This window comes from Rhinoderma darwinii, chromosome 6 (assembly GCF_050947455.1).
Source record: "Rhinoderma darwinii isolate aRhiDar2 chromosome 6, aRhiDar2.hap1, whole genome shotgun sequence".
Lineage (NCBI taxonomy): Eukaryota > Metazoa > Chordata > Amphibia > Anura > Rhinodermatidae > Rhinoderma > Rhinoderma darwinii.
Window position 1 is genome coordinate 144,533,459 of NC_134692.1, and position 12,205 is coordinate 144,545,663.

Below are 12,205 nucleotides of genomic sequence, written 5' to 3' on the forward strand. Positions count from 1 at the left end.
TCACAGCCGTCTCTCGGTATTACTGTCAGCAGTCTCGCAGTATCACAGCCGTCTCTCGGTATTACTGTCAGCAGTCTCGCAGTATCACAGCCGTCTCTCGGTATTACTGTCAGCAGTCTCGCAGTATCACAGCCGTCTCTCAGTATTACTGTCAGCCGTCTCTCAGTATTACTGTCAGCAGTCTCGCAGTATCACAGCCGTCTCTCGGTATTACTGTCAGCAGTCTCGCAGTATCACAGCCGTCTCTCAGTATTACTGTCAGCAGTCTCGCAGTATCACAGCCGTCTCTCGGTATTACTGTCAGCAGTCTCGCAGTATCACAGCCGTCTCTCGGTATTACTGTCAGCAGTCTCGCAGTATCACAGCCGTCTCTCGGTATTACTGTCAGCAGTCTCGCAGTATCACAGCCGTCTCTCGGTATTACTGTCAGCAGTCTTGCAGTGCCGTCTCTCGGTCTGTCTCTTACATTTCTGGCAGAAGTCGTCTTTGCTGGATGTGACGCATATTTTGCATTCTTTACATTTGCCGAGGTCGTCGCTCCATCGCAATCCGTCCTGACACCCCGATCCTGCACAGAGACGCAGCGTTATAACCTGATAATAATCTCACATCACATATAACTGCTGAGTGATATATATATATGGAGATACTCTGCTTACACGGTGTATATATATATATACTGGTCTCCTCCTGTACTCCTCCTATACTATATATACACACACACACACTACCGTTCATAAGTTCGGGGTCACCCAGACAATTTAGTGTTTTCCATGAAAACTCACACTTATATTTATCAAATGAGTTGCAAAATGGCAAGAAAATCCAGTCCAGACATTGACAAGGTTAGAAATAATAATTTTCTCCTTCAGACTTTGCTTTGGTCGCTCCATTTGCAGCAATTCCAGCATTGCAGACCTTTGGCATTCGAGCTGTTAATTTGCTGAGGTCATCGGGAGACATTTCCCCCCCCCCATGCTTCCAGAAGCCCCTCCCACAAGTTGGATTGGCTTGATGGGCACTTCTTGCGTACCATACGGTCAAGCTCCTCCCACAACAGCTCTATGGGGTTGAGATCTGGTGACTGCGCTGGCCACTCCATTACAGATAGAATACCGGCTGCCGGCTTCTTCCCTAAATAGTTCTTGCATCATTTGGAGGTGCTTTGGGTCATTGTCCTGTTGTAGGATGAAATTGGCTCCAATCAAACGCTGTCCACAGGGTATGGCATGGCGTTGCGGAGTGATAGCCTTCCTTATTCACAATCCCTTTTACCTTGTACAAATCTCCCACTTTACCCCAGACCATCACATGACCTCCACCATGCTTGACAGATGGCGTCAGGCACTCTTCCAGTATCTTTTCAGTTGTTCTGCGTCTCACAAATGTTCTTCTGTGTGATCCAAACACCTCAAACTTCCATTCGTCCGTCCATAACACTTTTTTCCAATCTTCCTCTGTCCAATGTCTGAGCTTTTGCCCATATTAATCTTTTCCTTTTATTAGCCAGTCTCAGATATGGCTTTTTCTTTGCCACTCTGCCCTGAAGGCCAGCATCCCGGAGTCGCCTCTTCACTGTAGACGTTGACACTGGCGTTTTGCGGGTACTATTTAATGAAGCTGCCAGTTGAGGACCGGTGAGGCGTCTATTTCTCACACTAGAGACTCTAATGTACTTGTCTTGTTGCTCAGTTGTGCAGCGGGGCCTCCCACTTCTCTTTCTACTCTGGTTAGAGCCTGTGTGTGCTGTCCTCTGAAGGGAGTAGTACACATCGTTGTAGGAAATCTTCAGTTTCTTGGCAATTTCTCGCATGGAATACCCTTCATTTCTAAGAACAAGAATAGACTGTCGAGTTTCACATGAAAGCTCTCTTTTTCTAGCCATTTTGAGAGATTAATCGAACCCACAAATGTAATGCTCCAGATTCTCAACTAGCTCAAAGGAAGGTCAGTTTTATAGCTCCTCTAAACAGCAAAACTGTTTACAGCGGTGCTAACATAATTGCACAAGGGTTTTCAAGTGTTTTCTAATCATCCATTAGCCTTCTAACACAGTTAGCAAACACAATGTAGCATTAGAACACTGGAGTGATGGTTGCTGGAAAATGGGCCTCTATACACCTATGTAGATATTGCATTAAAAACCAGACGTTTGCAGCTAGAATAGTCATTTAGCACATTAACAATGTATAGAGTGGATTTCTGATTAATGTAATGTTATCTTCATTGACAAAAACTGGGCTTTTCTTGCAAAAACAAGGAAATTTCTAAGTGACCCTAAACTTTAGTGTATATATATATATATGGAGATACTCTGCTTACACTGTGTATATATATATATGGAGAAACTCTGCTTACATGGTGTATATATATATATATGGAGATACTCTGCTTACACCGTGTATATATATATGGAGATACTCTGCTTACACGGTGTATATATATATATATGGAGATACTCTGCTTACACCGTGTATATATATATGGAGATACTCTGCTTACACGGTGTATATATATATGGAGATACTCTGCTTACATGGTGTATATATATATATATGGAGATACTCTGCTTACACCGTGTATATATATATGGAGATACTCTGCTTACACGGTGTATATATATATGGAGATACTCTGCTTACATGGTGTATATATATATATATGGAGATACTCTGCTTACATGGTGTATATATATATGGAGATACTCTGCTTACACGGTGTATATATATATATATGGAGATACTCTGCTTACACGGTGTATATATATATATATGGAGATACTCTGCTTACATGGTGTATATATATATATATGGAGATACTCTGCTTACACCGTGTATATATATATGGAGATACTCTGCTTACACGGTGTATATATATATATGGAGATACTCTGCTTACACGGTGTATATATATATATGGAGATACTCTGCTTACACGGTGTATATATATATATGGAGATACTCTGCTTACATGGTGTATATATATATATGGAGATACTCTGCTTACACGGTGTATATATATATATGGAGATACTCTGCTTACATGGTGTATATATATATATGGAGATACTCTGCTTACACGGTGTATATATATATATATATATATGGAGATACTCTGCTTACACCGTGTATATATATATGGAGATACTCTGCTTACACGGTGTATATATATATATATGGAGATACTCTGCTTACACCGTGTATATATATATGGAGATACTCTGCTTACACGGTGTATATATATATGGAGATACTCTGCTTACATGGTGTATATATATATATATGGAGATACTCTGCTTACACCGTGTATATATATATGGAGATACTCTGCTTACATGGTGTATATATATATGGAGATACTCTGCTTACACGGTGTATATATATATATGGAGAAACTCTGCTTACATGGTGTATATATATATATGGAGATACTCTGCTTACACCGTGTATATATATATGGAGATACTCTGCTTACACGGTGTATATATATATATGGAGATACTCTGCTTACACGGTGTATATATATATATGGAGATACTCTGCTTACACGGTGTATATATATATATGGAGAAACTCTGCTTACACGGTGTATATATATATATGGAGAAACTCTGCTTACACGGTGTATATATATATGGAGATACTCTGCTTACATGGTGTATATATATATATGGAGATACTCTGCTTACGCGGTGTATATATATATATGGAGAAACTCTGCTTACACGGTGTATATATATATATGGAGAAACTCTGCTTACACGGTGTATATATATATGGAGATACTCTGCTTACATGGTGTATATATATATATGGAGAAACTCTGCTTACACGGTGTATATATATATGGAGATACTCTGCTTACACGGTGTATATATATATATGGAGATACTCTGCTTACACGGTGTATATATATATATGGAGATACTCTGCTTACACGGTGTATATATATATATGGAGAAACTCTGCTTACACGGTGTATATATATATGGAGATACTCTGCTTACATGGTGTATATATATATATGGAGATACTCTGCTTACACGGTGTATATATATATATGGAGATACTCTGCTTACACGGTGTATATATATATGGAGAAACTCTGCTTACACGGTGTATATATACATATGGAGATACTCTGCTTACACGGTGTATATATATATATGGAGAAACTCTGCTTACATGGTGTATATATATATGGAGATACTCTGCTTACACCGTGTATATATATATGGAGATACTCTGCTTACACGGTGTATATATATATATGGAGAAACTCTGCTTACACGGTGTATATATACATATGGAGATACTCTGCTTACATGGTGTATATATATATGGAGATACTCTGCTTACACGGTGTATATATATATATGGAGAAACTCTGCTTACATGGTGTATATATATATATATGGAGATACTCTGCTTACACCGTGTATATATATATATGGAGATACTCTGCTTACATGGTGTATATATATATATGGAGATACTCTGCTTACACGGTGTATATATATATATGGAGATACTCTGCTTACATGGTGTATATATATATGGAGATACTCTGCTTACACGGTGTATATATATATATGGAGATACTCTGCTTACACGGTGTATATATATATATGGAGATACTCTGCTTACACGGTGTATATATATATATGGAGAAACTCTGCTTACACGGTGTATATATATATGGAGATACTCTGCTTACATGGTGTATATATATATATGGAGATACTCTGCTTACACGGTGTATATATATATATGGAGAAACTCTGCTTACACTGTGTATATATATATATGGAGATACTCTGCTTACATGGTGTATATATATATATGGAGATACTCTGCTTACACGGTGTATATATATATATGGAGAAACTCTGCTTACATGGTGTATATATATATATGGAGATACTCTGCTTACACGGTGTATATATATATATGGAGATACACTGCTTACACGGTGTATATATATATATGGAGATACTCTGCTTACATGGTGTATATATATATATGGAGATACTCTGCTTACACCGTGTATATATATATATGGAGATACTCTGCTTACATGGTGTATATATATATATGGAGATACTCTGCTTACACCGTGTATATATATATATGGAGATACTCTGCTTACATGGTGTATATATATATATGGAGATACTCTGCTTACATGGTGTATATATATATATATGGAGATACTCTGCTTACACGGTGTATATATATATATGGAGATACTCTGCTTACACGGTGTATATATATATATGGAGAAACTCTGCTTACACTGTGTATATATATATATGGAGATACTCTGCTTACATGGTGTATATATATATATGGAGATACTCTGCTTACATGGTGTATATATATATATGGAGATACTCTGCTTACATGGTGTATATATATATATGGAGATACTCTGCTTACACGGTGTATATATATATATATATGGAGATACTCTGCTTACACGGTGTATATATATATATGGAGATACTCTGCTTACACAGTGTATATATATATATGGAGAAACTCTGCTTACATGGTGTATATATATATATGGAGATACTCTGCTTACACGGTGTATATATATATATGGAGATACTCTGCTTACACGGTGTATATATATATATGGAGATACTCTGCTTACACGGTGTATATATATATATGGAGATACTCTGCTTACATGGTGTATATATATATATGGAGATACTCTGCTTACATGGTGTATATATATATATGGAGATACTCTGCTTACATGGTGTATATATATATATGGAGATACTCTGCTTACATGGTGTATATATATATATGGAGATACTCTGCTTACATGGTGTATATATATATATGGAGATACTCTGCTTACACTGTGTATATATATATATGGAGATACTCTGCTTACACGGTGTATATATATATATGGAGATACTCTGCTTACATGGTGTATATATATATATGGAGATACTCTGCTTACACGGTGTATATATATATATATGGAGATACTCTGCTTACACGGTGTATATATATATGGAGATACTCTGCTTACATGGTGTATATATATATATGGAGATACTCTGCTTACATGGTGTGTATATATATATGGAGAAACTCTGCTTACATGGTGTATATATATATGGAGATACTCTGCTTACATGGTGTATATATATATATATGGAGATACTCTGCTTACATGGTGTGTATATATATATGGAGATACTCTGCTTACATGGTGTATATATATATATATATATGGAGATACTCTGCTTACACTGTGTATATATATATATGGAGATACTCTGCTTACACGGTGTATATATATATATGGAGATACTCTGCTTACATGGTGTATATATATATATGGAGATACTCTGCTTACACGGTGTATATATATATATGGAGATACTCTGCTTACATGGTGTGTATATATATATGGAGAAACTCTGCTTACATGGTGTATATATATATATATGGAGATACTCTGCTTACACGGTGTGTATATATATATGGAGATACTCTGCTTACATGGTGTGTATATATATATGGAGAAACTCTGCTTACATGGTGTATATATATATATATGGAGATACTCTGCTTACACGGTGTATATATATATATGGAGATACTCTGCTTACATGGTGTGTATATATATATGGAGAAACTCTGCTTACATGGTGTATATATATATATATGGAGATACTCTGCTTACACGGTGTATATATATATATGGAGATACTCTGCTTACACTGTGTATATATATATATATGGAGATACTCTGCTTACATGGTGTATATATATATGGAGATACTCTGCTTACATGGTGTATATATATATATGGAGATACTCTGCTTACACTGTGTATATATATATATGGAGATACTCTGCTTACACCGTGTATATATATATATGGAGATACTCTGCTTACATGGTGTATATATATATATGGAGATACTCTGCTTACATGGTGTATATATATATGGAGATACTCTGCTTACACTGTGTATATATATATATGGAGATACTCTGCTTACACGGTGTATATATATATATGGAGATACTCTGCTTACATGGTGTATATATATATATGGAGATACTCTGCTTACATGGTGTATATATATATGGAGATACTCTGCTTACATGGTGTATATATATATGGAGATACTCTGCTTACATGGTGTATATATATATATATGGAGATACTCTGCTTACACTGTGTATATATATATATGGAGATACTCTGCTTACATGGTGTATATATATATATGGAGATACTCTGCTTACACGGTGTATATATATATATGGAGATACTCTGCTTACACGGTGTATATATATATATATGGAGATACTCTGCTTACATGGTGTATATATATATATGGAGATACTCTGCTTACATGGTGTATATATATATATATGGAGATACTCTGCTTACACGGTGTATATATATATATATGGAGATACTCTGCTTACATGGTGTATATATATATATATGGAGATACTCTGCTTACACCGTGTGTATATATATATGGAGAAACTCTGCTTACATGGTGTGTATATATATATATATATATGGAGATACTCTGCTTACACCGTGTATATATATATATGGAGATACTCTGCTTACATGGTGTGTATATATATATATGGAGAAACTCTGCTTACATGGTGTATATATATATATATATGGAGATACTCTGCTTACACGGTGTATATATATATGGAGATACTCTGCTTACACGGTGTATATATATATATGGAGAAACTCTGCTTACACGGTGTATATATATATATATGGAGATACTCTGCTTACATGGTGTATATATATATATGGAGATACTCTGCTTACATGGTGTATATATATATATGGAGATACTCTGCTTACATGGTGTATATATATATATGGAGATACTCTGCTTACACCGTGTGTATATATATATGGAGATACTCTGCTTACACTGTGTATATATATATATGGAGATACTCTGCTTACACCGTGTATATATATATATGGAGATACTCTGCTTACACGGTGTATATATATATATGGAGATACTCTGCTTACATGGTGTATATATATATATGGAGATACTCTGCTTACATGGTGTATATATATATATGGAGATACTCTGCTTACACCGTGTATATATATATATGGAGATACTCTGCTTACCCGGTGTATATATATATATATGGAGATACTCTGCTTACATGGTGTATATATATATATATGGAGATACTCTGCTTACACGGTGTATATATATATATGGAGATACTCTGCTTACATGGTGTATATATATATATATGGAGATACTCTGCTTACACGGTGTATATATATATATGGAGATACTCTGCTTACATGGTGTATATATATATATATGGAGATACTCTGCTTACACGGTGTATATATATATATGGAGATACTCTGCTTACATGGTGTATATATATATGGAGATACTCTGCTTACATGGTGTGTATATATATGGAGATACTCTGCTTACATGGTGTATATATATATGGAGATACTCTGCTTACACTGTGTATATATATATATGGAGATACTCTGCTTACATGGTGTATATATATATATGGAGATACTCTGCTTACACTGTGTATATATATATATGGAGATACTCTGCTTACACCGTGTGTATATATATATATGGAGATACTCTGCTTACATGGTGTATATATATATGGAGATACTCTGCTTACACTGTGTATATATATATATGGAGATACTCTGCTTACACCGTGTATATATATATATGGAGATACTCTGCTTACATGGTGTATATATATATATATATGGAGATACCCTGCTTACACGGTGTATATATATATATATGGAGATACTCTGCTTACATGGTGTGTATATATATATATGGAGATACTCTGCTTACATGGTGTATATATATATATGGAGATACTCTGCTTACATGGTGTATATATATATATATGGAGATACTCTGCTTACATGGTGTATATATATATATGGAGATACTCTGCTTACACCGTGTGTATATATATATATGGAGATACTCTGCTTACACTGTGTATATATATATATATGGAGATACTCTGCTTACATGGTGTATATATATATATGGAGATACTCTGCTTACATGGTGTATATATATATATACGGAGATACTCTGCTTACACGGTGTATATATATATATGGAGATACTCTGCTTACATGGTGTATATATATATATATGGAGATACTCTGCTTACATGGTGTATATATATATGGAGATACTCTGCTTACACTGTGTATATATATATATGGAGATACTCTGCTTACACTGTGTATATATATATATGGAGATACTCTGCTTACATGGTGTATATATATATATGGAGATACTCTGCTTACACTGTGTATATATATATATATGGAGATACTCTGCTTACATGGTGTATATATATATATGGAGATACTCTGCTTACACCGTGTGTATATATATATATGGAGATACTCTGCTTACATGGTGTATATATATATGGAGATACTCTGCTTACACTGTGTATATATATATATGGAGATACTCTGCTTACACCGTGTATATATATATATGGAGATACTCTGCTTACATGGTGTATATATATATATATATGGAGATACCCTGCTTACACGGTGTATATATATATATATGGAGATACTCTGCTTACATGGTGTGTATATATATATGGAGATACTCTGCTTACATGGTGTATATATATATATATGGAGATACTCTGCTTACATGGTGTATATATATATATGGAGATACTCTGCTTACATGGTGTATATATATATGGAGATACTCTGCTTACACGGTGTATATATATATATATATGGAGATACTCTGCTTACATGGTGTATATATATATATGGAGATACTCTGCTTACATGGTGTATATATATATATGGAGATACTCTGCTTACACTGTGTATATATATATATGGAGATACTCTGCTTACATGGTGTATATATATATATGGAGATACTCTGCTTACATGGTGTGTATATATATGGAGATACTCTGCTTACATGGTGTATATATATATATATGGAGATACTCTGCTTACATGGTGTATATATATATATATGGAGATACTCTGCTTACATGGTGTATATATATATATGGAGATACTCTGCTTACATGGTGTATATATATATATGGAGATACTCTGCTTACACGGTGTATATATATATATGGAGATACTCTGCTTACATGGTGTATATATATATATATGGAGATACTCTGCTTACACGGTGTATATATATATATGGAGATACTCTGCTTACACGGTGTATATATATATATGGAGATACTCTGCTTACATGGTGTATATATATATATGGAGATACTCTGCTTACATGGTGTATATATATATATGGAGATACTCTGCTTACATGGTGTATATATATACATGGAGATACTCTGCTTACATGGTGTATATATATATGGAGATACTCTGCTTACATGGTGTATATATATATATGGAGATACTCTGCTTACATGGTGTATATATATATATGGAGATACTCTGCTTACATGGTGTATATATATATATGGAGATACTCTGCTTACATGGTGTATATATATATATGGCGATACCCTGCTTACATGGTGTATATATATATATGGAGATACTCTGCTTACATGGTGTATATATATATATGGAGATACTCCGCTTACACTGTATATATATATGGAGATACTCTGCTTACACTGTGTATATATATATATGGAGATACTCTGCTTACACCGTGTGTATATATATATGGAGATACTCCGCTTACACTGTATATATATATGGAGATACTCTGCTTACACTGTGTATATATATATATGGAGATACTCTGCTTACACCGTGTGTATATATATATGGAGATACTCTGCTTACACTGTGTATATATATATATGGAGATACTCTGCTTACACCGTGTGTATATATATATGGAGATACTCTGCTTACACTGTGTATATATATATATGGAGATACTCTGCTTACATGGTGTATATATATATGGAGATACTCTGCTTACATGGTGTATATATATATGGAGATACTCTGCTTACACTGTGTATATATATATATGGAGATACTCTGCTTACACGGTGTATATATATATATATGGAGATACTCTGCTTACATGGTGTATATATATATATGGAGATACTCTGCTTACATGGTGTATATATATATATGGAGATACTCTGCTTACATGGTGTATATATATATATGGAGATACTCTGCTTACATGGTGTATATATATATATGGAGATACTCTGCTTACACCGTGTGTATATATATATGGAGATACTCTGCTTACACTGTGTATATATATATATGGAGATACTCTGCTTACACCGTGTGTATATATATATGGAGATACTCTGCTTACACTGTGTATATATATATATGGAGATACTCTGCTTACATGGTGTATATATATATATGGAGATACTCTGCTTACACCGTGTATATATATATATGGAGATACTCTGCTTACATGGTGTATATATATATATGGAGATACTCTGCTTACATGGTATATATATATATATGGAGATACTCTGCTTACATGGTGTATATATATATATGGAGATACTCTGCTTACACCGTGTGTATATATATATGGAGATACTCTGCTTACACCGTGTGTATATATATATATGGAGATACTCTGCTTACACCGTGTGTATATATATATGGAGATACTCTGCTTACACTGTAAATATATATGGAGATACTCTGCTTACATGGTGTATATATATATATGGAGATACTCTGCTTACATGGTGTATATATATATATATGGAGATACTCTGCTTACATGGTGTATATATATATATGGAGATACTCTGCTTACATGGTGTATATATATATATGGAGATACTCTGCTTACACTGTAAATATATATGGAGATACTCTGCTTACATGGTGTATATATATATATATGGAGATACTCTGCTTACACTGTAAATATATATGGAGATACTCTGCTTACATGGTGTATATATATATATGGAGATACTCTGCTTACACCGTGTGTATATATATATGGAGATACTCTGCTTACACCGTGTGTATATATATATGGAGATACTCTGCTTACACCGTGTATATATATATATGGAGATACTCTGCTTACACTGTGTATATATATATATGGAGATACTCTGCTTACATGGTGTATATATATATATGG

The 12,205-nt window shown here is 34.4% G+C and overlaps 1 protein-coding gene across 1 annotated transcript in view; it reads right to left on the minus strand.

Annotated features, from left to right (window-relative positions):
- TNFRSF12A (TNF receptor superfamily member 12A) overlaps positions 1-12,205 on the minus strand; it is a 44,993-nt gene that overhangs the window by 14,812 nt on the left and 17,976 nt on the right. The window contains exon 2 of the mRNA XM_075831482.1: positions 467-568. Coding sequence (XP_075687597.1) covers positions 467-568 — 102 coding nt within the window. The remainder of the gene's footprint in view (positions 1-466; positions 569-12,205) is intronic.